The sequence below is a fragment of the Trifolium pratense genome, linkage group LG5, assembly GCF_020283565.1.
Source record: "Trifolium pratense cultivar HEN17-A07 linkage group LG5, ARS_RC_1.1, whole genome shotgun sequence".
In the NCBI taxonomy this organism is placed as follows: domain Eukaryota; kingdom Viridiplantae; phylum Streptophyta; class Magnoliopsida; order Fabales; family Fabaceae; genus Trifolium; species Trifolium pratense.
The window spans coordinates 13,880,644-13,899,748 of NC_060063.1; the positions used below are offsets into that span (position 1 = coordinate 13,880,644).

At 33.9% G+C, this 19,105-nt stretch overlaps 1 protein-coding gene and 1 long non-coding RNA gene across 3 annotated transcripts; both read left to right on the forward strand.

The window, feature by feature from the left end:
* The first annotated feature begins 173 nt into the window (after nucleotides 1-173).
* On the forward strand, nucleotides 174-11,424 carry LOC123884348. Of its 2 annotated transcripts, none has more exons than XM_045933436.1 (15): nucleotides 174-526; nucleotides 1,556-2,093; nucleotides 2,164-2,440; nucleotides 3,432-3,730; nucleotides 5,453-5,635; nucleotides 6,109-6,864; nucleotides 7,134-7,228; nucleotides 7,323-7,382; nucleotides 7,469-7,557; nucleotides 7,908-8,420; nucleotides 8,658-8,729; nucleotides 9,012-9,082; nucleotides 9,168-9,225; nucleotides 9,697-9,958; nucleotides 10,378-11,424. In XM_045933436.1, the coding sequence occupies exons 2-15, from the start codon at nucleotides 1,681-1,683 to the stop codon at nucleotides 11,061-11,063; spliced, it is 3,834 nt and encodes a 1,277-aa protein (XP_045789392.1). In that variant the 5' UTR covers nucleotides 174-526; nucleotides 1,556-1,680; the 3' UTR covers nucleotides 11,064-11,424. The 2 variants fall into 2 exon arrangements, with proteins under 2 accessions (XP_045789392.1, XP_045789391.1); XM_045933435.1 differs by having other exon boundaries at nucleotides 231-526; nucleotides 1,662-2,093.
* A 55-nt stretch (nucleotides 11,425-11,479) lies between these two features.
* On the forward strand, nucleotides 11,480-13,295 carry LOC123884351. The gene is made up of 3 exons (XR_006800740.1): nucleotides 11,480-12,183; nucleotides 12,739-12,803; nucleotides 12,874-13,295. It is a non-coding gene; the product is annotated as an uncharacterized LOC123884351 (long non-coding RNA).
* Nucleotides 13,296-19,105: the final 5,810 nt, after the last annotated feature.

Genomic DNA, 19,105 nt, shown 5'->3' on the forward strand with positions numbered 1-19,105 from the left:
AGGGTATAGAATAGATATAGATGAAAAAACCATAAAAAAAAAAGAGAGGAAGTTAAGGGCAATTATGAAATAATTAAAAAACCATAAAGGAAGTTAAAGGCAAAATAGACAAAAAAAAAATCCAACCCAAACTCCCTTATCCCCTTTATATATTGTTATAGATGATGATTGATGATTGATGATTGATAATCCTTTATTTATAGAACATCCTTGATAATTGATGATAGCATGTAAATATGTAAACTCTATATGCCAGTTATACGATATTGACGAAAATACCCTTGACAAACCACAGATCTAAATTTCCTAAAATTACAAAGCCATGGGCAAAATAGTAATTTGACCTCAACCCAATACATTGCCGATCAAAACACCAGAGGCTCCTTTCGTCCACCATGGCTTCGTACGAACTTTGATTTGAAGCTTCAAGCAAAATCAAATTTCAACACGTTTTTTCAATTTTTCCCCAATTTTCAAAATTATCAAAGCTATATTCAAATTCAATAACACCATTGCAAGATTTGAGGTATATTTTATCAATTTGTTGGTTTAATTGTATCAATTTCGAGCTTGCTATTGCTTTGTTCATTCCTTAATTTCAACTTCTAGGGTTTTGATTTTTTAATTTGTATTGATGTTTAGCTTTATTAGGGTAGTTTGTGTATTCAATTGTTCGTTTTTTTGGTATTGATTATATGTTTAGGGTTTATTCATGTTCTTAGTTCTGTGTTTTTTTTTTTGAATTTTCAATTTGAACTTTTGAAAGAACTGAGATTTATGAAGTAGATGTTGTATAGTATCTGCTTGCATAAAGTAAGCTTAAACATGTGCAACAAAAGTTATGTTGTTTATAGAATCATGATTTAATTTAATTTGGTTTTTTTATCAGAAGAATTTATATACTGAAATTTGAGATGAGAAGAAAAGGTTGGGGTTTAACCAGAGGACTAGGTTTTTTTTAATACTGAAACTTGAGATGAGAAGAAATTTGGTTTTTCTTACATAATTAAAATAAGTTGTATTAATTGGTGTTAGAAATTTAAGCTGTAAATTGTTGTAGCAATTGGGTTTTAAAGCAGAGACAGTTAGTTGTAGCAATTGTTGTAGAAATTTAAACTGTATTTAGTTTGAATATAGTTTGTTGTTGACTAAATCTTTGTATGATTTGTCATAATTATGTAGATTTTGTCTTTTTGCTGTGTTAAGCATTTATGTCTATTAATTAAACTACATTTGTTTATGGTGTCCTTATTAGATTTGTGTAAGTCAAGTCTGGTTGTGTATGAATTTGATTTATAGTTATAATCAATGTGACTTACTTGAGATTTGCATCAAGATTTTTTCATTCAATAATCTTCGGTTTCAGAAGATTTTTACATTTATATCAGAAAGGGTTTCTAATGGTGTCAATAAGACCAGATATAATTATATGACATCTGAAAGTTTTTTTTTCCCAAAATGGTGTCAATAAGACCTTATATTTAGTGCCCACCTGAATATCTCCACATCATATCCAATGAAGTTTGATTTTCTGTTATTATTTTGATCCTTTCAGGTACGTTGTGCAATTGTTCCCTTGCAAATCAGATTTGCCCTTTATGTGCTATAGCGCCACATCCGTGTCATGCAACACTCACTGTTCTGTATTTTTTGTTCAAAAGATGTGGGGAAATTAGTGCAATGGCAGCATCCACCAAGTTTGACGCATCTTCCACCAGCCCAGATAGACCTCTGTACACTGGGCAGCGGGGATCCCACATAGCTGCTTCATTAGATAGATCAGGCAGCTTTCGTGAAAGCTTAGAAAATCCAATTTTGTCTTCTCTTCCAAACATGTCAAGAAGCAGTTCTTCAGCAACACAAGGGGATGTGAATAGCTTCTTCAGTTGTGTGCGTTTTGATCCAAAGTTGGTTGCTTTAGATCACAAGTCTAATCGTCCAATGGATTATAAACGACATGTCAGTGCTGCTCTTGGAATTTCACCAGATGAATCTCCTTCTAGTTATGCAAAAGGCAAGCAATTGACATCCCCAGTCCCAGAAGATATCAAAAGACTCAGGGATGGTTTACATGCAAACTTTAGGAGGGCAAGGTAGTTCTTTGAATGTTCTTTTACTTGCATTGAAGTTAGAACTGTTTAATAACATTGTACAACTCAACAGGGATCGTGCTAAAATGTTCAGTGAAGCCTTATCGAGATTCAACAAAGATTTCCCAAATATAACTTCAAAGAAGAGATCTCGAGCTGAAAATTTTTCTACTGACCGTTCTAGTTTTACATCAAGTGATCGGTCGGTCTTGGGCCCAAGCATAGGTAAGGTTGGAGTTCATGGTCATGCAGTCATAGGTAGTTTTGAACATGACCAGCAAAAGTTGGAAGAAAGAACCAAAACTGGTGTTCCAAACAAGCGCACTAGAACTTCTTTGGTTGATGTTAAGGTATGTGTATTGGTTTTCTTGATGCTTGCTTGCTAGTATTAACACAATATTTCTTGTCTTTTTAGGCCTCCTAATGTTATATCTATAGTTTCTTGCTGCTCTCAACTTAATACTGCATGATAGTAAGTAATAATATATGACTATATATACACCCAAAGTCATAATATAAATTCCAAAAGGTTTGATATATCTTTGTATGACATGAAGCCTGTTTTATGTTTGTCTCTGCATAAGTTGGCAACCAGAACATTTTACCTCTGTTTTTTGGTGGAGATACCATCTTTTGTGTAGAAATCTATTATAAAATTATGATATTAATTGCTATTCACTTCCAGTGTAATTTTTTTCCGCATGCATCCAATCTAATCACACCATGATGTCACTTTGTTATGTTAGATCCTAAAATATCTTCATAAATGCTTACACAGTGAGGTGTGATTGGATGCACGCGTAGATTTACACTGACTGTTCTAAAATTATTTTATTTATGTTTATCATATAAATGTGTTTCGTCCTTAAGCATGTATGTATGTCTGTAATGAAGTCTATTTTATTATGTGTTGCATTTGATTCCATGTATTTCTAAAATGGGTCAGTTTTATTCCCATCTTGTAATGTGTTTATTTAATCTTTTAAAAAATTTTTGAAATAGCTAACTTATTTTGTAAAAATGTTTTGCAATTTTTTTTTAAAATTTAATTTTATTGTTTTTAAAGCCAAAAAATCAAAACCAAGAATGCTTGTTTTAGAAAACAGTTTTTCAAAACTATCAACACAGCTTTTAAAAACTAAACCCAAAGCACAATCAAAGAAGCACTAAATATTCTTTTTTATTTTACTGTTTTTCTGTTTTATTATCGCATGTGAGTATTTCCTGTAGCTTTACAACTTTCTTTGCACTACTCTTTATATGGAGAGTCAGATTTCATATTAACTTGGTATGCTTCAAAATCTGTTGAGCAAACCTGACTTGGGGCATGTTTAATGTTAGATGGATGTGCGGACTAATTCGCTCGTCAGGTCATCTGGGACTGTAGATAGAGAGAAGGATATCCTTCGAATTGCTAATAATGGTACCGTTCAGGGTGAGGAACGAACTTTTCCCATCGGAGGTGATGGTTGGGAGAAGTCTAAAACAAAGAAGAAGCGTTCTGTCATCAAACCAGATGGGTCTCCAAGTACAACATCGGCGAGACCTGTTAACATTTTCCAGGAAACTAAGCAAGGAATGCAACAAAGACTAGCTACTGATGCTCGGTCAAAATTGAGTAACGATTCTCATTCTTTCAGGTATGAATGTATTTGTGTGCTTTTATTCTTTCATAAACAAATAAATTAACTCATATATGCTCTCTTGGTTCTATATAATTATACTATTTAGCTTGATGATAAATAAATTAATTCGTGGTTGTTATATCTGAAAATGAAAGGTTTAGTAAAAATAATAAGACAATATAGATAGGGAATATTTATTTCTTACTTTTTCCAATTTATTTATTAGCTATAAAATTTATGCCTAAGTATCCATGAATAGATTATAGATTATTATATAATTTTGAACTTAAGTAGAGGAAAAGTGTCAATGATTGTTCTCAGGATTGAATTTTTCATAGGCTAAGTTTGACTGTAGGGAAGGCTATGGCATTTGCTTCATTACTCAATATACTTATCAAATTTAATCACTAATTAAACCTTCATTCCTTATATCATACTCCCTCCATCCCACAACACAACAATTAACCTATTTGCAAAAGTAATGTCCCAAAATATTCTACACTTTCAATGTTCAAGGTGATATTAATTATATTTGTCCAATTGTACTATCTAATCCAATTATCTAATTAATACTACACGCACCACTCACAATTCAATATGCAGTTTAGTATAAATATTATAATGGCAGGAAAATTGGTCAATAAATTATTTACAGTAAAAAAAACGCGATTATAAATAATGGCAGGAAAAAGGCGTATTAGTACATTGTATCTAAACCACAATTAACAACAATTGTTGAAAAACTGTTCAACAAATTAAGAGAAAGTGTATAAATAAAACAGATAATAATCTAATTAATACTACATGCACCACTCTCAATTATTTTCTTAGTTTATTTTTTTTACATAATTGCATTTTGTCCATGAAAGGATTGGAATCCAATAACTTACCGTAAGTAGAATGAGTACATTGTATATATCTGAACATAAATAATAATTCTTATATATTAGGTTTCATGCAATTTGGTCAATAAATTATTTACACAAAAAATTGTGATTATAAATAATGGCAGGAAAAACGCATATTAGTACATTGAATCTAAACCACAATTAACAACAATTGTTGAAAAACTGTTCAACAAATTAAGAGAAAGTGTATAAATAAAACAGATAATAATATTTGTACTAAACTAACCTTATCAGTATTGAGGTAGTTACAATTACTATAAATACAAAATTTGTGAGTGGTGCATGTAGTATTAATTAGATTATTATCTCTCTTTTATTTATACACTTTCTCTTAATTTGTTGAACAGTTTTCAACAATTGTTGTTAATTGTGGTTTAGATTCAATGTACTAAGACGCGTTTTTCCTGCCATTATTTATAATCGCAATTTTTTGTGTAAATAATTTATTGACCAAATTGCATGAAACCTAATATATAAGAATTATTATTTATGTTAGGATATATACAATGTAGTCATTCTACTTACGGTAGTTTATTGAATTCCAATCCTTTCATGGACAAAATGCAATTATGTAAAAAAAATAAAATAAGAAAATAATTGAGAGAGCCGTTGTGCTTTTTCCATTTATATTGTTAATGGTAAGATTCTTCAAACCCATCTTTATATATAAATAGGCTATTGTCGTGAAGGATTATGCACTCTGAATTTTAAGAATCTTCAATGGGAAACGTCATGTAACAATTTTTATTTTATTTTTTCATTTAAATTCCTATTGATTATCTTTATAATGTAGGCTATGTATATGATATTTTCACGCATCTCTGTCTAGGTCGGGTCTTTCTAATGGAACTGCTGGAGCTGGAAAATCAGATGGCATCTCTCAACAAGCTGGGCTGGGCACACGTGTCTCTACTCCTAGAAATGACACAGATAGCAATTCTACTGTCAATGATAGGCGAGATCGTCCTGTTAATTCAGACAAGGAAAGGATGAATTTCAGAGCTGCGAACAAGTAAGCACAGAGCCTTATGATTTAATGCTTTGAGAAAGAAAGCTTTCTTTTATCCTTATCAACCTTTTCCCCACTTCATGTTCATATTGCGTTTTCTTTGCTTTCTTGTTTTTGCGGGGTTGTTCATTTGCTGCATTTCTGTGTAATTGTTGGTCCTTATGAACTGTGATTAGTTAGTATTCATGGGACCTTCGTTTTGTTTTTATTCTTTAATTGATTAGGTGTTTTGGATTAAGCAACTGCTTTAGTGATTGGCTTCGTCTTTTTAAAGAGATTTATGTTAGAAATTTGTTGACGGATAACTTTACTATGTTAATTTTTATTAGTCCTAGTTGTTTACTTTTTCTTTTATTTTTCTTATAGGATGATCTCTGTCCTCCTTTTCCTCTGTACTCTTCTCTGTCTTAATGTTTTCTTTCAAATATATTCTATAATTAATATTGATTTAGTATTTACATTTTTTATATTCTCAGGGAAACTGTCCGTGATGAATTTAATTCAACTAGCCCTAATTCAAGTGCAAAATTGAATACATCTATTCGGGCGCCACGGTCAGGTTCAGGAGTGGCTTCCAAGTTGTCGCCAGTCGTCCACAGAGCAACTGTTCCTAATGATTGGGAACTATCTCATTGTACCACTACCACCAAGCCCCCTGCTGGTGTTGGCACAAACAATCGCAAACGTGCAGCATCAGCACGGTCATCTTCTCCACCTGTTGCCCCTTGGCAGAAGCCACAAAAGAACTCCCGCACTGCCAGAAGAACAAATTTTATTCCTGTTGTTTCAAGTAATGATGATTCCCCTGTTTTGGATTCTGTATCTGATGCGTCTGGCAGTGATCTGGGGTTAGGATTTCCCAAACGTTTATCTGGCAGTTCTCCCCAGCAAATAAGATTAAAAGGTGATCCATCTTCTTCAGCTGCCTTATCTGAAAGCGAAGAGTCAGGGGTGGCTGAAATGAAACCCAAAGAGAAGGGCAGGAAACCGGATGAGATGGACCAGAAAGCTGTACAAAATGTTCAAAAGGTTTCTAACATGATCCCTCCAATAAAAAAAAACAAGCTTGTATCCAGGGAAGAACATGGAGACAGTGTTCGTAGGCAAGGAAGGACAGGGCGGAATTTTCCTGCTACAAGGTCATTGGTACCAATGACATCTGAGAAGCCTGGAAATATAGGGACTGTAAAGCAACTCAGAAGTTCAAGACTAGGATTTGAGAAGAGTGAAAGGTAAGAATCCTTCATTCTAAATCATCGCTACATGGCCTGTTTGTTTGTGCTTTTTTTTTTTATAAAGAAAATATAGCTTTTTAATTGAAGATTTATTTTAAAATGTTAGAAAAATTATGCAACCATTTTCCCTCAGAAGCTAAGCATAATAGCTTTTGAAAAAAGTTCTGAAGGAAGTATCATGAAATTGTTTTTAAGTTAATGGGCCCTAAGGCTATTTGGCAATTTATTTAGGCACGGACTAAAATCTCACTATGAAATCCATGCAGCAAGGCAGGTCGTCCACCAACCAGAAAACTTTCTGATAGGAAGGCATATGCTCGTCAAAAGCACTCAGCTATTAGTGCATCAGCAGATTTCCCTGGTACTGGTGTTAAGTGTCAAGAAAAAGATATTGAAGTCAATTTTCCATTTGTAATACAGATATATCATTATTCACTTTTGGTTTCATTGTTCAGTTGGGCCAGAAGATGTACATGAAGAGCTATTGGCTGCTGTAAAGGGTCTTATCAACTCTGGTATCAATCTTACTACTATCTAAATGTGATACCTAAATACTTATTATCTGAAGTAGTGGTTCTGAATTTTCTTATTATTACTGCAGGTCGTGCTTTTTCTAGCCCATTTTGGAGGCAGACGGAGCCTTTCTTTGGTTTGATAATTGAAGAGGATGTTGCTTACTGGAAACAAAAGGTGTCAATCCTTATCTTGTTAGTGGTTATTATTGTTGCTATTCTTTGTAAGAGTTTGTGTTTGGTCAAATGACAGCATGACTCTTGTGTCCCTTATCCATGTTTAGAGCTTTCACATTTAATAAAAGAGCACAATACAACAGTGCTTCTTCAGATTTGTATCGTTTGTCCATGATATTATTGCACTTAGGTTGCCTTTGGCTGATTATTTTGATTTGTATCCTCAGTTCTCGTATACATTATATTTTGTTGTTGGCTATCATAATAGCATGATTTAGTTGATCCGGTTTTCTTAGACATACTTGTTGAATTATTTATTTGAACTTCTTTAATAATTCATTCATCTTTCAGATAAATCTTGAGTCAAGCGGATTGATGCCAACTCCAGTTTCTTCAAATAGAGATGATTGTGAAGCTGTTGCTAATGGGTATGGGTTGCTGGTTTGCGGAAGAGATATGCAACCTGATGCTCAAAGGGGTGCTGGAGCTAAAGGGGATTGTAATGTAATTCCCCTTTGTCAAAGGTTGCTATCTGCTTTAATTTCAGAGGAGGGTTGCAGTGGATGTGAAAATCTCAACTTTGATGCGTATGATACTCAATTTGAGACAAATGGGGAGTTGGAACTGGACCATTTGGATAACAACTCACCAGCTAATTATAACTTCCCCAGTCATTCTGCTTGCAATGGTTATAGGACAACTCAGATGCTGGAACATGATGATATTACAAGTGATTTAGTTGATATTCCATCCAATGGATTGCACTCAAGCCAGAAGATTTCAGAGTTGGAATATGATTCCTTGGATATGAATGACAAGCTTCTCTTGGAGCTTCAAAGCATTGGAATTTCCCCAGAACCCATGGTAAGTCACTTTGCTAGTAACTTCCATGCTATTTTTCATGCATCTCATAGTGGGAAATATGAACATTATCAGACTTGATTAATCTTTATTTGCTCTAGTTTATTCTGCTATACTTTCAGTAGACTACTGATCAATAAACCTAATGATTTTTGTTTTTTATTCTTCAAGAGGTTCTGTCTGTTGTTAAATATTACATGTTTTTATAATACTTATTTTTTTCTCTTGTAATTTTTCTAGCCTGAAATATCGCAAACAGATGATGGAGTTTGGGACGATATCACTAGGTTAGAGGAGCATTATCAAAGACAGGTACTAACTGATGCTGAAGATAAGTTATAATGTGTTATTTACTGCTAGTCATCTAAATGCTTTTTTACCAATATATTTTATCAGTTTTGTAATTTTTAAAATACTGGATAATTAAATTTGGTTTCCAAATTCATGTGAATATATAGATCAAACTTTTTTTGAAGCAATATAGATCAGGTTTACAACGAGACATCTGTTTTATGAATTTAATTCTAAACTTTATTGATGTAATGTTGATATTATATAATTGATGTTGTAATTTTGTTTTCATGTATACCATAGATTTCCATGAAGAAACGCTTGCTAGAAGGGTTATTGGAATCTGCCTCAGTGACCAAAGAATGTCAAGAAAAGTAATTACACTCCCGTTTATGCTCTGATCATTTGCCAAGTTTAAAATTTTGTTTCTCATTGTTGATATAATATCTTGATTAACAGGGATTTTGAACAACGCTCTCTAGACAAACTTGTTGTGATGGCTTATGAGAAATACATGGTAACCTTCTTAACGTTCAATATTACTTTTTGACATAACCAGTTTTAGAGTTTTCAAATAATGTTCTTTGCATTCCAACCTAGTCAGTTGTCCCCAATACCAGGAGTTGTACTTGTATTACAATGATTGAAAAGGAGTCTTTACATTAATCCCAATCTCGTTGTATAACTTGCGTGGATTGTTGAGGTTATAGAAGCCTACCATTTGCAACAGGAATAAACAACCCTCAACCATGAAATACACAGTTTTTAAAAAAATCAGGCTTTTGTTGTGACCCATTTGACCTGTTATTTTAGTGTTATATCAGAGAAATCAAAATCCATACTCTACCTGATTATCATATTTAAAATTATTGAAGTTGTAGATTTGAACACTCCATAGCCAAATATAGATTGCATCATATTAGAAAATACTCTATTATTTTATATTTAGGTTTCATGGCAGAGTAAATTGACAATAATTGTTTGGCAGGCTTGTTGGGGTCGTAATCCCTCAGGTGGGAGAAATACAAGCAGCAAAGTGGCCAAGCAAGCTGCATTGGGATTTGTTAAACGAACATTGGAGCGGTACCATCAATTTGAAGATACAGGCAAGAGCTGCTTCAACGAGCCTTTATTCAAGGATATGTTCTTTGCTGCTTCTTCCCAGCTGAGTATTGTTCGTCTAGTAGATGTCATGGAGGCTGAATCTGCAAAACCACATGCTTCTACCCTTTCTCTGGAAGCAAGAACAGGTGTCTTATTCATTATTTTCTTGAATAAATGGTGTAATCTATTACTGTATTGTATCTTAGTGTTTCCTATGACCATGTTAGCCAAAATTTCACATGGCTTTAAGCCTTTAACTTATGCTTGGCTGTGCAATCCTTTGTCTACTCTCCTTGTCCCTAATGCTGCCCTCCCAATGAAATACTGCAACTAAGACTTAAAGTACTGCCAGCTAAGAGAGTCAACTGCAGACTCAGAGGCATCCTTTTTCCTAGCTGTCAGTATTTTATTTAGTACAGGGTTAAGGACATAGGGATGGGACAAATGATTTGAGTCCTTCATTGCATGAACGTTATGTATAGGTTTCTTATCTCTCTCTCCCTTTTTACTCTTTTGAGTACTGGCTGGATTTTGATTTTTAATTTGTATGTATTTCTTTCTGCAGGTTCCATTAGTTCACGGAAGAGCCATTCACAATTTAGTCCGAACATGAATAATCATGATGTCAATTTATCAGATATTTTTCCTGTTATAAATAATTCATTTGAACAAACTAGTGGGAAGGAAGATCTTTGGTCAAACAGGGGGAAGAAAAGGGAATTGTCCCTTGACGACGTTGGTGCTTCAAGTGTTCCTTCGGGCATTAGAGGTTCTCTATCAAGCAGCACAAAAGGAAAGAGAAGTGAAAGAGATGGAAAAGGGCAGAGCAGAGAAGGGATATCCAGAAATGGAACTACCAAAGCCGGTAGGCCAGCATTATCTAATACTAAAGGAGAAAGGAAACCCAAATCAAAGCCTAAGCAAAAAGCAGGTCAACATTCTGTTTCTGTTAATTGCCTCGTTGGCAAACTATCAGACCAACCTAAACCAGCATTGCCAACTGTTTCAAAATCAAATGAATTGCCTACCAATAGCAATGCCAAGGAAAAGAAGGAGTCTGCCGTGGCTGAAGATGAACACGAGCCTATAGATTTGTCCAACCTGCAACTACCTGGAATGGATGTACTTGATGATCAAGGTCAGGATATTGGTTCGTGGTTGAATATTGATGATGATGGATTGCAAGATGACGGGTTTATGGGCCTTGAAATTCCGATGGATGACCTTTCAGACTTGAACATGATGGTTTAAAGCAGCTCTCTATGTATATTACCGTTCATTATACCAATGACAAAGGAAACAAAGTACTTTAAGTAATGACTAGTTATAGAGGATGGTCTTATGGCTAATCCTGTCCTTAATTAGGTTATATAGATTCTTTGGTAGATTACCCTCCCCCAAGTTTTTTGAGTGACTTTCAGTGTTTCGGATTTTGCTTTTTTGAAGTTCATGACTTCCAGTGTAAAAATCTTTTTGTTCAAGTAACAAATTAGTATTCCAGTGATTATAAGTTAGCAAACATGTATCCTGGTTGTAGCTCTTATAGATCGGAGAACAAGGCCTTTGTACAGACATTTAATATTTTAATAAAATAAGCTTTCATTTACTGAAATGACTCACCCCCCCCCCCCCCCCCCCCCCCACACACACACACACACACACACACACACACCAAGTTTTTGCTTTGATATTTTGGATTTTGCAGATGAAGTTGCCAAGTAGTTTACCACGCGTCTCTCAGTGCTAATGCAGGCTTTTCCTGGAGGCCTTCATGCAAAATTGATGAATGTGTAAATATGATTATTGTATTTCATCAAATAATGAGTACTGTTTATTTTCTCTGTGTAGTTGCTGTTTATTTTCTCTATCATTCATTATTCAGGTCTCAGCTATGAAGAACAGACACGGACACCGACACATTGACACCAATAATTTCATTTGAGAAAATGACATAATTCAATGTAATCATAATTGTCGGTGTCGGACACTGACGCATGTGCGACAGCGGGACAAACCTAATCCCGAGGAGTGGGTCTTAGGCTGGCTATCTAATACTTGATTTATTAGCTACAATTTTTAAGCTCTTGTTTTAGTTTTTATTGTTTTTCAAAATGAATCTGGATTACAATTTTTTTCATGTTCTCTGTAACATTCTGTATCTAAACGTTGTGCCCAGAATCTTCTGATGTCGTTCCAGTTTATTTTACTGCTATTTCTTTTGTTGGGTGAGTAACTACATCTAATTATTGCAGGGGCATTGTAGGAAACTTACCCCAATTGTTGTATAAACATGATCCTCCTTTTTGAGAAATTAATATGCAAAGGAATTTTATATCAAACAAATGGAATTCAACTGTTCCATTTTACATAGGTAAGTAAGCTTTGAATCTTTCTTGGCTTTCGTGACTCATTTTATTTCAAGTTCTTATCTCTGTATTGTTATATACTACCCTCAAATCCTTTTTATAAGAGACAACTGAGTCAACAAAAGTTGATGTATCTTATTTATATTATAGTCCAGATACATCAATTTTTGTTGACCAAGTTGTCTCTTATAAAATGGACCGGAGGGAGTATATTGGAAGTTCTCTCCTTTTTTGTTGACTATATTGCCTCTCTTCGGATGAACATATCCAGGTAAAATTTGTTTGTCTGGATTACATAGCAGGACAGGATTTGTCTGGATGTACACTTTCAGACCTTTCCGAAAGTGTATTTTTTTAAAACGTTCAATCTTCATCTGTCTCATTCTAATATATTCCCATTTTACTCTCTCTCATTAATATTTCCAATTTAATACTCGATCCATCTATCCACTCACTATTTTGGCAAAAAAATACCACTCTTGTTATGCGATGTTACAATAAATTCCTCTTTATTGAATTTTTCACATTTTTTTCTTCTTCTGTGTACTGGTTTTTTCCAGATGTATATACTTTCAGATGTTTTAAAACTCAAGAAAAGTAAACATCCAGATCAGGACACCTGGAGGTATGTTTTAAGCATTCAGGTTTACATATGCGGACTATGTCAGAACACTAACATAACTTACATAGTGCAGAATTATGTGCTGGTATGCAGTGGCGGAACTAGGGAGTGGCCGGGTGGGCCAGTTGCGGAACTAGGTGATTGATTGTTCATTGTTCTGGTTTTGTTCTTCCCCTTTATGTATTTGGTTCTTTTTTTTTTGTGTATTATGTTCTTCTCCTTTGTGTATTTTGTTTTTCCTCTTATTATCTTGTGTTGTTTGATTTGGTAAGTGGATTTCTATATAAAAATAGTGCTGCAATAGGGACTTTTGTTTGCAATTACAAGTTTTAATTTGATGACATCATGTTGCAATTATATATTTTAGTTTTCTTTAGTGGCCCACCCGAATTTTTTTCTCTAGTTCCGCCACCACTGGTATGGATGATATGTGATCGGATGTGATGCCAGACAGCAGACAAGTCATTTGTAATGTACTAATAGTCAAATATCATGTTCTTAATGAAAACTTCATTACTAATCAGGTTTACATATGAATATGACATTTGTGTTTATATGTTTCAATATAAGAATATCTTCGTAATTAGTTGAATGTTTATTTAAGAAGTTTTGTACTCCCTTCGGTCCTTTTTATAAGGAACACTTTGGTTAAAAAATTTGGTCCTTTTTATAAGAAACTTTGACTAATTTTCAAATGTTTTAAATGTTCAATTTCACTTGCCCTTATTTATTACGAGAGAGAATTTAAAAATAAGTTAGTTGAATAAATAGTAATTAAATAAGGGTATACATGGAATAAATTTAAATTTATAAGAGTATTAAATGAAAATAACTATGTTAAATGTGTTTCCTTGGTCTGTGTGATTTTTTCAAAGTGTTCCTTATAAAAAGGACCGGAGGGAGTACTTGAGAAGATCTATTAAAATGGGTTTGAGATCAAGCAACTATATTAGGACTTGTTATTGTTATTACAAGGTTAGATCATGGTATAAATATAAGAAAGATCACTGTATTGGGATGTGAAAGAGGCGGGAAATGTAAAGAATACAAGTCGATGAAATGCATCGAAACTGGATCTAGAAAATGCGAGTGTTTTCAAATTGTGGGGTGAGCTTTTGAGCGCCAGTGTGTGAAAAATACAACCATGTGATGACAAAAACACTAGTAGGTCATCAATATGCAGGTCGGGGGAGAGAGGGATATTGTTTCTCAACACATGATCTAACCAAGAAACCTTCTTATTAGAGATATAGAAAGATATAGATTAGGTGTTAGTTGGTTACTCATTAGTTAGCCTATATAAAGGCTTGGTGTAATCATTTTCAGTAAGTTTTCATTTTTGTGCCTAATTCATCTTAATCAATACAAGTCATTTCTCTATATGCTCTTTTAACTTTCATGGATGCCATTTTTACTTACATGGTATCAGAGCATAAACGGTATCCTCCATGAAAAATTTTCTGCTGCACTTTCGAGGAAAATTTTGATTTTCCTTTTCTAGGTCTTTTCCTTTTCTTGGGAAAAAGAAATCCACTATCTTCATTTTTCTTCAGATCAATCTCTTGGCTACTGTTCTTCATTTCCACATTCCTTGTTCCCGTTCCCAGTTCTGTTTCTATGATATACCAATATGAATTTGCCTTTTCTGTTTCTGAAAGGAATCATCACCATCATCGTCGATTTCGTGTTTTCTTGATTTTGGCTTGACCACACTACTTCCCTCTTGCAATTTCTGCTTAGCTTTGATAATGCCATGTTTCGATCTGAAATGTGATGTTCATTTTCAGATTTCGTTTCTGTTTTCCAGTAATCTATCTCAATTTCAATTTTGAAGTTCGTCGTTTTGTTATCAAGATTTGTTTGCCGTTTCAGTTTGAATCTCGTGATCTAGCTTTGTTTTGTGTAATTTGTTTGATTTTTTATCTTGATCCGTTTTCTCTCGTCACCTCACTCTGCATTATCATGATTTTGAGTTGACAATTTTGGTTCAGATTTCGTTCTGATGAACTTTATCTCAGTTTCAAGATATTCTTCTAGGCAATTCTCATCTTTTTGGAATCTAGAGCTAAGTTACTGAGGGTTCTTGTTCAAATCTTCAGTGGTTTCATATTGCACTGCGAGAGGTGTGATTGGTGGATCCTCTGCATTGAAGCGGTGCTTGTGTTGGTGATGCCTTTCATCTTAAAGATTTGTGATGCAGTTATTTTGGACTTCTGTTCTTGGTTTCAAGCTTGTTCTTTCACTGTTCCTATCTCTAAAAAAATAAATTCTACATCTGGTTGTGTTAGTTTGGGTTACAAAATAGGTTATCTCTACTTGCTGATTGAGCTAGTGTTCCTGTTGCTAATCAATATTATTGCAGTATTGAGTTTTGCAATTTCATTCTTCGATTTGAGAATTATTTGGAAAGCATTCCCGGGCTTTGAATTTGCCACATTCATTCATTTACTTTGAGTTTAATATCAGCCTTGTCTACAATTGGATAATTAAGTTGCTGGTTGAGACATATTCAACTTCTTGCTTCACTACATTGCATTTTGGTTCATTGATAAAACAATATGGTTATTGCTTTTCTCTGGTTTCCAGCAGTTCCAATTATTTTCTGCCTTTGGATTGCATTCCTCTGATTGTACTCTACTATTTGGAAGCTGTTTGGTTTTTATTTAGCAATCAGCATCGCATGGTTTTTTTATTTTGCAATTCTCAAATTGTGAAATTGAATCTGCCAGTGTTGCTTAATTGGTAATTTCGACGCCTCCATCAGGTTTGGATTAGAACAGAAGAATTGTCCTGATTTCAGTGGTTGCTTGGTAGTATTTGATGCATGGTGCATCATGCAAAGCTTCTATGTTAGTGTTAGAGCAAGGTAGAAGGGTTCTGTTTGATCAGAGATTTCTTGAGATTTGAATATATATTCTTTGAAGTATGGTTGCAGTTGTGATTGTCTCATTTCAATATTCTGATGCTGATCATGTCCCAATTCATATGATCCATTCAGTTTGAATAGAAAATGATTTCTACTTGAAGAAATCGTGTGGAGATTATGAGTTGAAGACCTTGTGTTCATATGTACTATATTACACGTTGCTGGTTGAATTTGATTTCAATGCATGCCAAAAGAGTGAGTTTGTGTCCATATGTTCTAAGTTTTGTTCAATTGGTGACTACTAAAGTTGATTGTTCAAAGGTTGTTTTTTGTGTAGCCTGTTGGCTTTGTTATTAGCTTCTGTTTAATGGTTAAGCATGATGTTTCTGTCATAAATGGTTAAGCATTGATATTTTGCTTCTGTCTTGAGTGATTGAATACTCTCGATGGTTTAGTTCGGTGCCTTAAATGGCTTGTTGCTGTGCTTCCGCCAAATGGTTAAACTTTGAGCATAGCTTCAGCTTGGTGGTTAAATCTTTGCCCTATGGCTGTATTGATGTTAGCTTCCGCCCTATGGTAGTTAAGCGTTTGATTGTTGCTTCTTCCAAGTGGTTAAGCTTTGAGTTGTGGCTTCTGCTTGATGGTTAAGCATATGCATTTTGCTTTTGAACATTTCTCATCGTGTAATCTCTTGACGCTAAGGAATCACCCTTCACACTACAATGTGGAAGTTGAATCAAAGATACATCCTCTTCTTCGTTGCAAAAAGTTCACACATATTAAAGAAAATGTATAAATGAAAGATAGAAAATAGCATTTTTACTAAAGTAAGCAATGGCAGAGCTGCGATCCACCTAAAAAACGAATTTTTTCTATTATGTTAAATTACAAAATTATCCTTAGATAAAATAAAAATTTATTACAAACCCTCGCAACTCCTCACGTCTCTCTCTCTCTCTCTCTCTCTCTCTCTCTCTCTCTCTCTCTCTCTCTCTCTCTCTCTCTCCCTCCCTCCCTCCCTCCCAACCCCCTCCCCTCTATTTTGTTCCTTCCCTCTCTCCATCCTCATTCTCACTTCTTCTTCGACCCATATACATTTTTTACATTTAGAATCAAAGGCATTAACTAGAGAAGACTTTTGAGAGAGATAGCTAAAAAGGACCGGTTCTCGAGCTTCCTGAACCAACAATAGCAAATTCATAATCCTATTCCTTAGTATCATATTCAAAATCATAAGGAGAGAACCCTAATTTTTATTTAGCCTCAAATTTTGAAACAAGCATAAGGAGAGAGAACCTACTTTTGTAAATCCAGGCAAGAATAAATAACAAAGACAATTCATTCTTCTCTTCTTTGGCCGCTGAGGTAACTTTATTCACTTGTTAGAAAATTTGAATTGAATTATCCATTAATTTGTTGTCGGATACTTTGCAATATAATTGAGTTATTGTTGATTTATTGTTCGTTAAAAGCTTTGAAATGAGAATATTGTTAATTAATTTGTTGTGTTGAGTTCTCTAGAATTGAAATAAGTTATTGTTATTTTGTGTTTGTTATACACTTTGAATTGAATTGAGAATATTGTTTATTACTTTAATTGCCTTGGACGAAGTAATAAATGGTGCCCTTGTAAAATTATTGAAGCGGATTAAACAACAAAATAGCAACAATAAAGAGATCAAGGGAGAGAAGATGGACACAAACAATTTATACTGGTCCCCCTCAAAATCGGGAGTACTCCAGTCCCCTTGCACCCCCAAAGGATTTTCACTATAACCATAAAAGATTACAACTGCTCAAGCACACGGCAAGAGACTTCTAACCAATGCTTAATCACTAAGCAAGAGACTTCTTAACTTAATGATAAATAAAGATTATTGTGATAATACAAAACACTATTGAACACTTAAATCTAAAATACAATGAGTTGATACCGACTTCAAAGTATTTTACTTATGATGTGAGTTTCGAAGGTTCATAACTTGAGTGCTTGCAATATCAAAGTGAGTATGATATGATCAATATAACGTATTCGTTAATTTGGCCTTCACAAATGTGTCTTGTATTTATAGGCAAGTGATATGCTCCATTTGCAAGTGATCGTTGTACAAAGTGAGTATGCAATAGATATGATCAATATAACGAGTTGTACTATGCAGTTTGGTGGTGATAGGAACAAGTTTCTTCAAAGTGGTAAGAGATCTCTACTACTTTTTTCTTTGTATACACCAAACAGAGTAATATAGTACAGTTGACTCCAACGCTCCTCCATAACGAGAATAGGGTTGATAAGCTTGATTATCCTTTCATTTTCCTTATGTCAAAATAAAGAAAGATATCTTCAAACAATTCAACGTTCTGTGAAAAGTTCTGGCATGATAGCTACCCATCAGAGCATATACGCTGGACATCTTCTAATAGCTTCTGGCTTCTGATGAACAGTTGCTTCTGACTGTCTTCAATCTACTGAAGGTCAAGAGCCTCTGAACATTCAATCTTCTGAAACTCTTCAGAACTTATCTTCTTATCTTAAAAACTTAAAGATCATGCACAATTAACAAAAATATTAGTACTACCAATTGCGCATTTAATACTTATTGTTATCATCGAAACTTATAGCTTAAATTTGGGACCTTAGAACCAATTTTGTTCCAACAAACATATCTCTTTATAAAAATGTAAGTCGTTTTAAAACGAAGTGAGTAATATAATATTTATATTAGAATAGAGTACGATTGTGAAAGATAATTAGGACCACAAACATTAAGTGAAAGGTTCGTTTTAGATATTTGTTGATGAATGATGTAACCTATCCAACCTTTTTTCTTTTCACAAATAATCTAACCAACCAAATTCTTGCAAAATTCAGCAAAGTTACAAATCACAAACCCCTTCATTTCTCCTTTTGTTGGTGAAGAGAATATTTTGCGCAAGACTTTTTCCCTAAAAGATTAAAATAGGGCAATCATCTTTTAGGTATTAGTTTGTCTTCATGTTGAAAATCCAATTTCTTTTATATTAAAAAATTTAGATAAATGGTGCCCAATTCAAGGTCGGAGAGAAAATACCAACATAATAGAATTTCAAACTTGAATTCAATTCACAATAAATGTGAGCAAAAAATCTAACCATTTATGAATTGTGGTTAGTCTAAAACTCTCCTTATTTTTATTTTAAAAATAATGTTTATTATTTCGAATCTCACGTATATATAATTATAATCAATAAGAGTTTAATTGGTTAATGAGTTCAAATAAGGAGAACCTAAGTTCTATTTTTTTTTATTATTACGATATCGGTACGAAATTTCACACCCGTTAGCGATTACTAATCTCCATCGGAGAACTTATGGAACTCACAAAGTGGTTCTCCCTTTCCAACTGATTTTTTTTCCAAACTAGAAACCGAACCGCTGATCACATGGTTAAGAGACCAAAAT

Bases quoted from the DNA above. Each gene is read 5' to 3' on its own strand.
- LOC123884348 (XM_045933436.1), top strand. From the start codon at position 1,681: ATGGCAGCATCCACCAAGTTTGACGCATCTTCCACCAGCCCAGATAGA. The intron at 2,094-2,163 runs GTAGTTCTTTGA...ACAACTCAACAG, and splicing joins GCAAACTTTAGGAGGGCAAG to GGATCGTGCTAAAATGTTCA. The intron at 8,421-8,657 runs GTAAGTCACTTT...TAATTTTTCTAG, and splicing joins GAATTTCCCCAGAACCCATG to CCTGAAATATCGCAAACAGA.